Raw genomic sequence first — 14,796 nt, 5'->3', positions numbered from 1 at the left:
AGTTTGTAAACGCTATAACTTTTACCCAAACCAATAAATATACACTGAATGGGTTTTTTTTTTATCAAAAACATGTTTGTCCACATTTTTCGCGCTGCATGTATACAGAAATTTTACTTTATTTGAAAACTGTCAGCACAGAAAGTTAAAAAAATCATTTTTTTGCCAAAATTCATGTCTTTTTTGCTGAATATAATAAAAAGTAAAAATCGCAGGAGCAATCAAATAGCACTAAAAGAAAGCTTTATTAGTGACAAGAAAAGGAGCCAAAATTCATTTAGGTGGTAGGTTGTATGAGCGAGCAATAAACCGTGAAAGCTGCAGTGGTCTGAATGGAAAAAAAGTGGCCGGTCCTTAAGGGGTAGAAAGCCCTAGGTCCTCAAGTGGTTAATAATCTTCTAAAGGCTTGCTTGACGTCTTGATTTCGGAAGGTGTAAATAAATGGATTAATCATAGGTGTAAAAGCTGTGTACATGAAGGCCAGGTATTTATCATGATTAGTGCCCCCTGGATTTACAGACACGATAATAGCAGTGCCATAAAACAGACTTGCTACGATGAGATGGGATGTGCAGGTAGAAAATGCTTTTCGCTTGCCTTCATCAGTCTTGATCTTGGTAATAGTTGAGATAATATGGATGTATAAGCCCATGATGACTAGAAATGGTAAAATTACACCAAAGGCAGCTTCAACACTTGTTGACAGACGACTGACAAAAGGATCAGAACATGACAATTTTTGAAGTGGAGATAAGTCACAAAAAAAGTGATCAATTATGTTAGGACCACAAAATTCTAATTGTGCTGTGATGATGGTAGGTACTAAAACAATTCCAAACCCAACGAGCCATGGAAAAATAGCTAATGTAACACAACATTTGTGGGTCATAATTGACATATACCGCAAGGGGTTGTTGATCGCCAGATGTCGGTCAAAGACCATGACAGCAAGAAGGTAGCATTCAGTCACACCCAAGGAGCTGAATACATACATTTGAATAAAGCAACCACTGAAAGTGATCACGTTGTTTCCTGCTACTAGGTTACTTAATAGTTTTGGAACTGTGACAGAGGCAAAAATAATTTCTAAAGCAGAGAATATGCTAATAAAAAAATACATTGGGCTGGAAAGTGACAAATCGGTTCTAACAAGTATTATAATGAAGGTGTTGCCCATGATACATATGGCATAGGTCAGGAGAAATGCAAAGAACAATAAGTTCTGAAGCTTATTCAAGTCAGCAAATGCCAGCAGAATAAAATGTGTTACAACTGTCTTGTTCATTGTTACCATTTGTTTGAAATTACCTTGAAGAAAATGCTGTTTAGTAATATTGCACAGCATGCAACAATAAACAAGTAAAGTAACATAACATGTATAATAAGGGTGGAGGGTGTATATAAATAGGTGGAGGGGGCAGATTTGGCTAGCTATCTAGCTATCTATAGGGGGGCACATTTGGCTATCTATAGGGGACACACACCAGGCTATCTAAAGGGGGGGGGGGGGCAGATTTGGCTATTTAAAGGGGGGCACATCTGGCTGTCTGAACAGGGGAAGTAGGCACATTTGGCTATCTAAACAGCATTTGTACATTTGACTTCACCCATGACCCCATCCACATTCTGATGTGTAGCCACGCACATTTTGTCCAGGTGTAGGCGCAAAAACTGTCTTTGTCTCCGGGTGCTGAAGACCCTAGCTACCCCTCTGACTGGGACCCCTGAAGTGTGGCCCCCACAATGTGTATACTCTCTACTATCATCCTGCTTGGGCTTCAGCAGAATTAACTGAGCCTGAGCAGGTCCATGCCGCTGCGCAGGCACAGACGGATCCAGAAGCTTCCCCTTCCTGAGGTTGACTTCAGGTTCCCTTTGACCACTTCAGGACCACAGTGCTAAACCCCCCTAAAGACCAGGCTATTTCTTTCAAAATAGGCCACTGCAGCTTTAAGGCCATGCTGCAGGGCCGCACAACACAGTACACTAGTGAGGTGGGTGTCTGGGTCAGGGGGTGGGGTCTGATCCCCGCACCCTGTGTTATTTTTAATCAATATTTATCTTATTTATTTTTAAATAAATATAACTATTTCTGTATAATTTTTTCCGCTACCTCTCTCCCCGCAGCCAGCCAATCATGGTGATTGGCTGTCATAGGCTTCAGCCTATGAGAGCCAATCGCTCTCTCGTGTCCCAGGGGGACAGCCGTGTTACACAGTTATCCCCAGTACAGCGCTGTTGCAGATTGCAGTGCTGTACTTAGTAAAAAGACGTCAGTTTTGCCGTCTAACAGTCTCCAAGATTGCCACTGGGAGACTGAAGATGGAGCAGAGGTCCACCTATCAAGCAGGAGATGCATGTGCAGTGTGCGCACGATCTCCTGCAATAGCCGGCCCCAGGACTTGACACCAATCGGCGTTAGGCGGTCCCGGGGCTGCCACTACTTTCACTCCCATTGGCGTGACGCGGTCTTGAGGTAGTTAATGTCTTTATTTCCACTGACACATTGTATAGTTGGTTTAAAGGAAAATAAAAGTACCTATAATACAATGCATAGAGTGGGATTATAGTCAAAAAGTCAAAAATACAGTGGGATTTTAAACCACAGTAAAAATGAAAATGAAACACTATAAGAGTGGTCTTATGTAATTTGAATGCATACCTTTGAATAACACATCACTGAACCTAACTGATGTCATTGCAGGCTGCAGGACAAATGATCAGATAGACTTGTAATTAAGTAATATGTGAGCAAACAAAGAAGAGAACTAATAGGTTTGCTGGAAGAAATGGACAAGGGCAACAGGAGTCCAATCTGATGTAGTATTTAGATGTATGGAGAAAACAGGGAGGGAAAATGGGATTGTTGCGGATGGATACTCACAATTTCTGGGTTGCATCCAGAGCAACCACAATATGTGCGTTTGGGAAACAAAATCCCCTTTTGGGCCTCGGAAGTACAAATGTGGTTGCTCTCAGTTTTTGTGATGTTCCTGCTATGAATACGGAAGTGTACACTGATGGAATGCACCGGAATGAAGGTGGTAGCCATTTAAGTTAACCCCTCATATCCCATTCTTGTCACCCACATTCTGCAGGATGATCTTGTTTCTTTCTGCAAGAGTGTTCTCGCTCATCCCTGATTATTATGTAGTTATTAGTTAATCAGCAAGCTCATGGGGCGGGCCAGGCGGGGCTCCACGAGGGGTGCTGTGAGGGAGGGGGGTGCAGTGATGGAGGGGGGAGGTTGCATTCCAGCAGTTCTGGAGGTGTGTTTAGCTTAGGAGGACAACACAGGATGATTTGCATATTGAGTGGTGATGCATCGTGGGAAACATCTTCTGTTTTAAGAAAGGCGGAATTTTGTTTTTATGTAATTATATACAGGGCTGGATAATGTACTGTTTAAGGGCACCGCCTCTGATGTAGAAGACTAGGCTTTATATCTTGGCTGTGCCTATTCAGTAAGCCAGTACCTATGCAGTAAGAAGTCCTTGGCCAAGACTCTCTAACACTGTAGGGTGACCTATTGAGTGCACCCTCAAGCAGTTTGAGTCTGTCAGGAGAAAAGTGCTATACAAGTGATGTACAAATATTATTGCTATACAAATATTATTGTATTTACCGCTGACAAGGCCATTAAATGGAAATTAAACATGTTGGGTTGTGGGACTTGTATATGTAGATTTATGTAGCACTAGCTCTTTGTTTCAATAACCAGTGAGGGTCTGATCTGCATTAGCAGGATTAGGTTTAGCAACCACGGAGGGATGGTGACTGTGTATTAATAGTCCTTTTGGCACAGAGGAGGTGATTATCTCTTCTTCACCCATCTAGTCTTTAGCCTTTCGCTCTCTTTTTCCACTCAGGCTTCAATTATTTAGCCCCCCAGATCTTTGGGCATTGCTCATATTCATTCAAAAGTAAAGCTAATTTAAAACTTTGTGTAATCAATGTACAAAACTTAAGAGATACAGACATACTGTAATCACAAGACTTGCAAAATCAATTATCATGCAGTTCAAGGGTGTTTTCTAAGCAGGGATGCTCATCCGATATTCATGTATCCGAACTACCCAGTTAATCCGAACTTTTTCCACTATCCGAACCCGGATTCGGATTCCGGATATCTGTGTAAATCCGAATAGCGTTAACGTGGATATTATCCGCAATTCGGAATCCAGTCAGATACTGAGTTCGGATATCCAAATCCGGATACTGTAACCATGGAGATGATGTCCATGATGTCATTGAGCCAATCAGAGGGCTCCCAGCCTAAGCCCAAGCAACTAATCACAGAGGGGAACCCTGGCCAGCCCCTCCTGTGTATAAGGAGAGGTGCCATGATGAATCTTGTCCTTGCTTGTGACTGCATAACCGGAAGTGGCGTCTAAATTGCTCTAAAACGTTTTTTAGGGTAAATGAGGATATAGCATCATGTTTTTTTTTAAAGGGAAACCCTAATTGATTCTGTGGGGACTTAAAATCCCCCCCCCCCCAAAAAAGCTGCCAATTAACATCAAGACTAGGTTCCAGAAAGCTGTCGTGCAGCCCACATTGTGTACAAAGTCCAACCGCACAACTGGGACATGACAGTTTTCAGCCGGACACCTCCAAAAAATTACACAGCAATTGTGTTCAGATAATCACTTTGGCGCCTAGTGTTGGTACCACAGCACAGGTAAAACATTAAATAGGAAAGGTTCCAGGAAGCGGTCATACTGCCACAGTTGGTGCCTCCCCACAATTGGGACAGCACAGTTATCCCAGACACCTCCAAAAAATTACACAGCAATTGTGTTCAGATAATCACTATGGCACCTAGTGTTGGTACTACGGCACAGGTAAAACATTAAAAAGGAGAGGTTCCAGGAAACGGCCGTACTGCCGCAGTTGGGGCCTGCCCACAACTTGGAAAGCACAGACACCTTCAAAAAAATTACACAGCAATTGTGTTCAGATAATCACCATGGCACCTAGTGTTGGTACCACGGCACAGGTAAAACATTAAAAAGGAGAGGTTCCAGGAAGCGGTCGTACTGCCGCAGTTGGGGCCTACCCACGACTGGGACAGCACAGTTATCATCCCAGACACCTCCAAAAAATTAGACAGCAATTGTGTTCAGATAATAACCATGACACCTAGTGTTGGTAGTACCACGGCTGTAAAAAAAATTTGAACCTGGCTTATCAATGAAGATGGAGCCAGGAGGTTGTGGTGGTAAAGGGTGGTGGTAAGGCAGGCATAGTGATTCCCACTCAGCCACTTCATATCATTTCCCCCTCTTGCCAACAACAGGGGCCAGGAACTCACCAACCACCCAAGCCTGGTTTATTTTCAAAAAAGTCAGTCTGTCCAAAGACTGGGTGGACAGACAAGAGCACTTTTCAGTGACCACTCCACCGGCCACACTGAAGCACCTTTCTGACAGCAGGTTGGAAGGTGGGCAGGACTGCACTTCCAGGGCGTACTGCGCCAGCTCGCTCCAGATATCCAGGTGCTTGACCCAGTAATCCAAGGGGTCCACAGGGGTGTCAGTGTCAAGCCCACTGTAGGACACCATGTAGTCGGCCACCATCCGGGTCAGGTGCTGGTTCTGGCTTTGAGAGCTGGATGCTGCTGCAGGCACCTCCTCTATAGGCAGCGGTACTGGCGTGGCATAGAGCGCCTTTGTCAGAGACAGCAGGTTTGTTGGGTGCCTGCTGCTGCTGGATGCAGGCACCTGCTGCTGTGCTGGCTGGACTGTGACAGCAGGGGGGTTGGGAGGCTGGGGGAAGGCTTCCTCCAAGTGTCGAACCAGAATCCGCTGCAAGTCCCTCATTCGGCGCACAGGGTCTTCTCCTACAGGCAGGAACTGAGCCAGCTTCCCCTTCAGCCGTGAGTCTAGCATCAGGGTGATCCAGATGTCCTCCCGAGCACGCATCTGCCTCACCCTTGGGTCTTTGTGCAGGCACTGCAGCATGTGCGCTGCCATGGGGAAGAGGGCTGCCATCTCTGCTGACACATCATCTTCTGCACTGCTGACAGTGCAGTCTTCCTCCTCTTCCTGATCCTCCTCCTTCTCTTTCCACCCCCGTACCACTGCAGCTGCACTCCGCTGTGCCCCCTCCTCTTCATGGTCAGGGACCTCCAACTCCTCAAACAGCAAGTCCTCCTCAACCTCCTCCTCCTGCTGCACAGAGGTGGACTGTGCAGGTGGCTGCTGCTCCTGCTTTATCAATGCTGCCTCTCCCACTTCCAGCAGAGCATCGAGGGCCTTGTCCAGCATGCACATCATGGTCACCCACTCACACAGTGACGCACGGTCCTGGCTGACCATGTTGGTGGCCTCCAGGAAGGGTGCCAGCACCAAGCACACCAGCTGCATTTTTCCCCACTCAGCAGGGTGGATGATGTCCAGGAGGTGGGTAGTGCCGGTCCCGGACAAGTTGGCCTCCATGGTGGCTTTGGCCAGGTAGTGGTTGACAGCCCGCTTTTGTTCAACTAGACGTTCCAACATGGCCAGGGTGGAATTCCAGCGTGTTAGAACGTCTATGATGAGCCGGTGCCGTGGGAGGTTCAGCTCCAGCTGCACGGCTTCCAGGGATGCTGTGGCACCACCCGAGCGGCAAAAATGACCCACGGTTCGCCTTGCTGCTCCCAAAAGAGTGTCCATCCCCTGGTAGGTGCACAGGAATTTCTGCACCACCAGGTTCAGGACGTGGGCCAGACAGGGGATGTGGGTGCGGTTTCCCAGGTGGATGGCGGCAACCAAATTGGCCCCATTGTTGGCCACCACCTCTCCGACTTTCTTCTGCTCTCAGAGTTTGGCCAGGACGAGGTCTGTCGAAAGTTTGTTCTTCCCCAGGCTGACCATCTCCAGCAGCGCTTGGCAGTGGCGGGCCTTCACGCTGCTGCTGAGGCAGGGGTGTTTGGCGGCGGATGGAACCGGATCAGAGCTGGAACCTGCTGCACTTCCCCTGACCCTGCTGCGGGGTGGCACCACCCACTGGGGTGATGATGCAGTGGTCCCCTCCTCACCCCCTTCCACCAAACTGACCCAGTGCAAGAAGAAAGAGAGGTACCGGCCTGTCCCGAAACGGCTTGACAATGAGTCCATGGTCACATGGACGCACGCACCCACCGCATGGTCAAGCCCACGTTCCACGTTGGCCTTCACAAACTGGTGCAGTCCTGGGATGGCCGTGCGTGCAAAGTAGTGCCGGCTGGGGATTAGCCAATCCGGTGCTGCGCACTGCAGGAGCGCACACATCTGGCTCCCCTCCTGCACTAACGAGTACGCGAGGAGCTGGGAGGACATGGCCCGTGTAAGCAAGCCGTTCAGCTGGCATATGCGACAGCTGCTGGGAGGCTGAGCCCTGACCACGAACAACTCACTCAGCAGGGTCTGGTGGTGGTGGCATTTTGGGCTTGCACGGGAAGTCGAGGAGGGAGCAGAGGAGACCACTGAGGAGGAATGGCTGCCTGAACAGGCCTCAGTGTCGGCAGGAGTGGCAAAGGGGATTATGGTGCTCTGACCACTGCAAGGGCCAGCGCCAGCTTCCTTCACCCTCTTGAATTCCTCATGCTCAGGTTTGTCTTTATTGGCCAGATGATTTATGAAGCTGGAGGTGCCATAGTTGGAGGGGTTAGACCCTCTGCTCATCTTCACTTGGCGCACATTACAAGTCACAAATTTGCTTTCCAGTGAGGGCAGATGAAAAAACTGCCATATTGGGGATTGCAATTTGCCCTTATGTCGCCCAGAATGGGTTGCTGCTGCTGACTTTCTCCCAGTGGTGGTTGGGGCCTGGGGTTGAGTGGTGCAGCTGGTGGTAGCAGTGGCAGATGGAGCAGCAGGCTGTGGGTCAAGCATTCCATGCCCACTGCTGCTCCTGCCAATCCCTGCAATGCTGATTCTCCGTGTCAGACCCACTGACGCATCCTCCTCCTCAGAGTCAGAGCTGACATGATCCCCCTCCTGTGGATGGTAGTCCTGGTCCTTCATCTCATCATCATCATCAAACTCCCTCTCCTCGAACAACTGCTGGGATGATGAGCCCGTCCCAAACTCCTCTGCTGCTGACATATCATGGACGGACTCCCTCCCAACAATTACCATCACCATCTCAGACTCTTCCACAAAGCCCATTGCACCCAGAATGTCTTTTGTAGAGCTGGTGGTGGTGGCCTGCTCGTCATCCATCAGCTGCATCACAGACACAGCGTCTTTCTCCTCCAATTTGCACCGCCAACCCTGCTTGAAAATGGCCGCTACACGCTGCTGCGTCTCTGCAGCATGACTCCCCCTAGCAGCTGGACAGCCAGTGGGTAGCGGCGGAATGGAGACTGATGCGGCAGAACTGCTGATGGAGGCAGCAATGTTGCTCCCTCTAATCTTCTTGGCCTTGCTGACCCTCCCCCGGCTGCCAGTGCCAGACATAGTACAAGATATGTGATGTCACAGATGATGTGTGGGGTACTTGTACTTTATTAATAGCGGGCTTGGACTTTGAATCAGCATGGAGTGACAGACAGCAGAGTAGAACAAGACACACTGACACTGCACACTGCTCAGTCAGCAGCACAGCAGCACTGCAATAATCTGTAGTAGCTACTAGCTAACACAGTGCTACTCTCTAACAACTAATAGCACTGCAGTAACTACACAATAAAACAGTATTCTTACCTTAGTCCCCGTTCACACTGCACGCGTTTCCAGCCGCGTTTTGGAAACGCGCGCAGGTGGCCGACACGCACGACATCAGACAGTGCATAGAGTGCACTGTCTGATGTTCATACTGCATGCGTTCTGGACCTGTGCGGTCCGGGAACGCATGCTGCATGCATTTTTTGCAAAAACGCGTGGCTGTCCCATTCACTTTTCAGTGATGGGACCAGCCACGCAACGCACATAAACGCGGATGGCGTGCGATCGCATGTGTTGCATTCCGCACGCATGGCCATCTGCGTTTGTGATGTGAATGGGGCCTAACTGTAACTACTAGCTAGCTAAGGCTAATAGCAGGCCAGGCAGCAGCAGGAGGCCTGGACTGTGCACAGAACACACAGACACAGACACAGGACCTAACTAGCAGCTACTGCAACTCAAAGTCTGACTGACTGACACTAACAAATTACACAGGCTAGCTAACTACAACACAATATAACAGTAGTGTAGTGAAGGTGTTTCCACTCAAAAACGCTGGGTTTAACAGTGTGGTAATGCACTTGCTTAGCCAAACAGCGCTGGAGTTGTCTCTCAGTGTGCAGTCACAAGCAAGGACAATTTTTCATCATGGCCCCCCTCCTTATATACAGGAGGGACTGGCAAAGCTTCCCCTTTGTGACTGGTTGCTTGGGCTTAGGCTGGGAGCCCTCTGATTGGCTCAATTATGTCATGGACGCAGGGCCGGCCTTTGACCTGAGCGACCGGAGCGATCGCTCAGGGTGTCGGCTTCCAGGGGGGCGTTCCTGCTGCCCTGGCTGCATTTGTTATCTACCTGGCTGCGGCCTGCAGGCTCCGGCTGGGTCCGTCTCGCATGGTAGTTCCCCCCCTGGTGCCGCTGGGGGTGATGGGGGCGAAGACCAGGAAAGTACTGGAGAATTGGTGACATTCTTATGCATTATTTATCTCATGCGGCGCCAGCATCCATTACCATTGTTTCTAGCTCAGCCTGCACAGTCTGCCCCAGCTCACGCTGCAAGAACAGCACGGAAGTCAGCGGGTAGCACACAGGCATATGTTGGATACATTGGACACACTGCCACGCCCCCTTTCTTCCCGGCTGCTTTTGAAACTCCTAAGCAGCATTCTGCGACTTCCCAGGCCAGGCTGCTAGAGGATGAGTGTACAGCTTGCCAGGGGTCCGGGGTCTGCTTTCAGGAAGGCAAGTGTTCTTATCTATATAGGCATTGGGACCTGCTACAGAGTGTGCCTTCTTCAGACACTGCTGAGAGCATCGGATTTCATCACGTCCAGTGACTGCTGCAGCCTGCAGCCTGCGATACCACATACTATCTGTATTGCAGCCTGTCACGGATAATGATGATGATACGTGGAGACTGAAGAGGGCAGTGACAGCAGGAGTCATGATGCCTATTTAGATATGTTGATTTGCCAGAGCCGCAGTCAGCTAAACGCTCCTTGTCCTGCGGACACCCCATGTGATTGCTGTATCTCTCTCCTCTCCCCTTCCTCCTCTTTCACGTGTTTTTTGTTTCCCTAGTGCAGGCTATCTGTGCCTGCTGTTTGTCTGACATGACCCTGCTGCCCCTGCACAGTACAGCTGCCTAAAACTGATTTCATGTTGCTGCTGCTAACTTTCTCTTACCTGCCTCCCCACCACAATCCTCTCTCTCCCAATCCTCTCTTTTTGTCCTCCCTTCTCTTAAGATTTCCTACCCTCTCTCTTTCCCTGTCCTCTCTTTTGCATAGCTCTGTGTGTCTCTATCGCCTTTCATCTCATCTTTTACTTTCTCCTTTCTTACCCTCCCTCACTCTCTATTCCGCCTTTCTGCAACACAGTCACTCTTCCCTTTACAGTCTCTGCTTTCCTCCAATCTCTATTTGCCTACCATCTCCTTTCCATCCTCCCACAATCTCCCTCTCTTTCTCTCCTTCCCTTCCTTCTCTTGCACTCACTCCTTTATTCCTCTCTTTAGCACTCTTTCTCCTTTGTACTCTCTCTCCTTTCTTTCTTTTCTTGCTCTCTCCTACTCCCTGCTCCACTCTCTAGCTTTTGCCTTCAGATCTGCCTAAAAGCGGACCTGAACTCAAAACTTCCTCTCTGCTCTAAAAGATACTCAAAAGCATAATAACCTTTACAGAAAAACATTTCTTTGTTACAGCTAATACACAAATCTTGCAATAAATCTGCAGTCTGTGTACTTCCTGCTTTCATGGAAGCAGTAATACTGGTAATATCCTGTGTTTTCAAATGACCTTATCTCATCTGTGAGATCAAATTACAACTTTTGATTACAACTGCCTTTGCGTTGGGCGTTTGACACTTTTTTCCCCCTTCCCGGCGATTTCTCTTTGATCCAGAAAATAATAAATACAATGTATTTATTCCTAAAAACGCAATCGCTGCACAAAGCGATTTTGTGAGCATTTTGCGTTTTCCTTTACCTTCCATTGAGGCGGAATCGCCTCAAAAGTGGCCCATGCAGCGTTTCTTTGAGCGGATCGGAAATGTACCGCTCAGATGTGAACTCTCTCATAGAGAATCATTGCACAAGTGCTTTCAGGGAGGTTTTGAAAAATCGCCAGCACTTAAAAAGTCCAAAAGTGCCTCCAATGTGAACAAGCCCTAAAAGGGATCTGACTATATGGGGGGGGGGGAACCACAATCTGGTTACGCTCAGGGCGCTGTGAAACCTAAGGCCGGCCCTGCATGGATGTCATCTCCATGGTTACAGTATCCGGATTCGGATATCCGTCGGATATCCGGGTATGTGACCAAATATCCGCGGTTTGCTATCTGGATTTGGGCCCAGGTATCCGGAATCCGAATCCGGTCGGATAGCTGAAAAAAGTTTGGATATCAGGGTTACCCGGATATCTGGAATCTGGATGAGAAGCACTGCAATATAGCACTATGATATGCAAAATTAACACTCAGAAGTTAGGTTTGTCAAGACAAAAAAATGCCGATTTACCACAGCTATGTTAATATTACTTGATTTGTATGGTCTGAAAGAGATAAACTAAAAACAATTTAACTAACTTAACAAAGTTAAAGAAATTATAATCTATTGTTCCTTGAACTCTTAGAATTTCTTAGACACTACTGCAGGGGTCAGGAACCTTTTTGGCTGAGCGAGCCATAAACGCCACATATTGTAAAATGTAATTCTGTGAGGGCCATGCGATAGGTTTCAAACTAGGACAGTGCGTGTGCCACGCAACGGAGGGCTCATGTCCCTGTTGCCATGGTAATGCGTATACAGTTGATCCACCGAGCAGCAGAAGTGTCAGACACGTCTTCAGCTTCTCTTGGGTTTCAGCAACGTCAGCAATTTCCCAGGCAGGGGAAATACCGATTAACAGCTTGTACCGATTAACACCTTGTACAATCAAGTGACAGGCAGGCTATTGGGCCAATCAAAGTGCGGTGATCTCACTGGACCTGACAGGGACCAGAGTGGGACAATTGGAGCAGCCGTTTGTTTTAGGGTAGCGTGAGTAAGTTAGTAGTGCATGCTACAGCAATAGCATGCCAACTTTGAAAATTTTATTTGCACTGTCACACTAAGCTGTGCTGCTTGATCAGTGTAGCTTAGTGAATTAACCCCTACTGATTTGTCTGTGAGCCAGATATAGCCATCAAAAGAGCCACATCTGGCTCCCGAGCCATAGGTTCCCTATCCCTGCACTACAGTATGTACCAACCGTCACAAACTGCCTTCATAAGTGTACAGAAAACACATTGGTAAAGGCAGTTATATGAGCCATTATAAAAAGCCAGGCTATTGGATACTACCAGATCTGCACTGAAGCACACACACAAAAAAGTAGGTAACATAAATAAATAAAAATAAGCACATGAAACCTTTGGCAGAGTCTTTCAAACAAAAAGGATACAGAATCATAGCTAAGTACTTAAAAAAAAAAAAAAAAAACGCAACATTAGGAAGGCTGAAAGAAAATGTCTTCATTCCCAATAAAGGAATCAAACTGAAAATGTCAGGGGTATTATCCTGAAAGGTGGATTTGTATTCTCGCAGACACAATACTGATCTTAACTTTTTAATCACACTTTTTAATCTGACACTTCTATTTATACCTTTACCGCTCTTCACCCTTACTTCTTCTACCCTTAGGCTTCTTGCACACCAAGACGTTGCATTAGGTGGCACGTTAAGGTTGCATAACGTGCACCTAACACAACGTATGGTGCTGCAAGAGCCGACGGTAGAGTGAGCCGCGTTAGGCGGCTCGAGTCCTATAATGTCTCCCAGAGTGGCGCTGATTGGCCAGCGGGACCACGTGATGCGGAGCGAGACACTCCGCATCACGTGGTCCCGCCGGCCAATCAGCGCCCGCCAGTGCAGTGAATATTAAGTAGCCATGTGCGCGGCTACTGTAGCTGGCTCTCCCCGCCTCCTCTCCGCCCCCCACTGCGCATGTGCAAACAGTCTAACGCGGCTATAGCCGCTCCAACGCCGTAGCATGCTGCACTTTGCACAGAACGTGCAGCGTTACATGTAACGCAACGTGGGCTGTGTGAACAGCCCACTTGTGTTACATTGCTGTGCGTTGGGGGAGCGTTACAGGCACACTGACGTGCGCCTGTAACGTCTTGGTGTGTAAGCAGCCTAAAAATTCATTATGTAGCAATCTATTACCTGTGTCTTTATAACGCTGTACCTTCCACTTCTTAAAAATAATGTTGGCCCTTATTAAATTTCCTTTTTCTTGTACGTTTTCTCATAGGTAATATTTCCACACCTAATGAATACCTTATGAATAAATTGCATTTTAAGCCACCAGCAAGCAATAAAATACTCAAAATAATTTTGATAGCATGTTTTCCCTACTTTTCAGTACTTTTACAATAGCAGTGAGTGAAAAACTTATTTAAAACTGAAGATGAAAAATTGTCTCCTAAGAGAAAAATTAGGAGAAAAAGTGGGGCCATATGCAATCCACTTTTTCTCCTAAGTTTTCTCTGTTGGTAATAAGTGTTCATCTTCTCTAAAAAAAATAACTTTTCAGCATTTTGCAATTAAAAAAGTACCAAATGTTTTAGAAAAAGGCATTTTATTGACAAGTTGTGAAAATATCAACTTGGAGAAAACTAAGGAGAAAAAGTGAATGGTATATGAACCACTATCTTCTGTAAAACTTTGGGAGCGGAGTTCACTCATTGGCCCATATGCAATTTACTTTGGCCCATATGCAATTCACTTTTTCACCTGAGTTTTCTCCTAGGAGATCATTTTTCATTCTCTATTTAAAGTAATTTTTCAGCACTTTGCAATGGAAAAAGTACCAAAAGGTTGGTGAAAATGTATTATCAAAATTATTTTGAGTATTGCTTGCTGGTGGTTTTAAATGTATGTTGTTGACAATTTGGAAATATCACCTAGGGGAAAAAGCAGGTGAAAAATAATAATTGCATATGGGTCTTTTTCTTGTAAGATTTGGTGATATTTTCACACTTATTACTTAAATGGAACCTTAACTGAGAGGGATATGGATGTTTCCTTTTAAACAATACCAGTTGCTTGTCAGTCCTGCTTATCTCTTTGGCTGCAATAGTGGATGAATCACACACCTGAAACAAGCATGCAGCTAATCCAGTCTGACTTCAGTCAGAGCACCTGATCTGCATGCTTGTTGTAGGTCTGTGGCTAAAAGAATTAGGGTGCGTACAGACATGCGACTATAGTCGTTTAAAACGATCGTTACCGACGGCATTGCCCGACGATCGTTCGTAAAAAGTGCACTAACGATCATTAAAACGACCGACCAACGAGATATGTCGTTGGTAAAGAACGATCCATTCTGCCAGATCTTTTCCAACGACCATCGTTCAAAAAGTAATGTCTGTACAACGATCGGTCGTTGATCGTTCGTTCTCAAAGCTTTGCACATGCTCAAACAGTTCTTTTTGACACTTGTGTTTGAAATCAGTTTATACATTATGTTGCGCACGCAACGCTCGTTCCATGATCGTTCGTACACGAACGATGTTCAAAGTAGCCTTTCTTCAAACGATCATCGGCCGATACCTCCTTTAACATCGTTCGTCGTTCAGAACGAACGATCGTTATCGTATGTCTGTACGTACCCTTAGAGACACAGG

General features: G+C 46.9%; 1 protein-coding gene across 1 annotated transcript; it reads right to left on the bottom strand.

Annotated features, from left to right (window-relative positions):
* Positions 1-379: 379 nt before the first annotated feature.
* LOC137533523 (olfactory receptor 6E1-like) lies at positions 380-1,285 on the bottom strand. The gene has a single exon (XM_068254897.1). It carries the CDS (start codon positions 1,283-1,285, stop codon positions 380-382), a length of 906 nt encoding a protein of 301 aa, XP_068110998.1.
* Between the last annotated feature and the right edge of the window lie 13,511 nt (positions 1,286-14,796).

This window comes from Hyperolius riggenbachi, chromosome 9 (assembly GCF_040937935.1).
Source record: "Hyperolius riggenbachi isolate aHypRig1 chromosome 9, aHypRig1.pri, whole genome shotgun sequence".
NCBI lineage: Eukaryota > Metazoa > Chordata > Amphibia > Anura > Hyperoliidae > Hyperolius > Hyperolius riggenbachi.
Note: the sequence above shows the minus strand (reverse complement) of the source record. Positions and strands in the feature narration are given on the sequence as shown.

What these genes read in the sequence shown, in the direction of transcription:
- LOC137533523 (XM_068254897.1), bottom strand. Translation starts at nt 1,285, where the DNA reads ATGAACAAGACAGTTGTAACACATTTTATTCTGCTGGCATTTGCTGAC.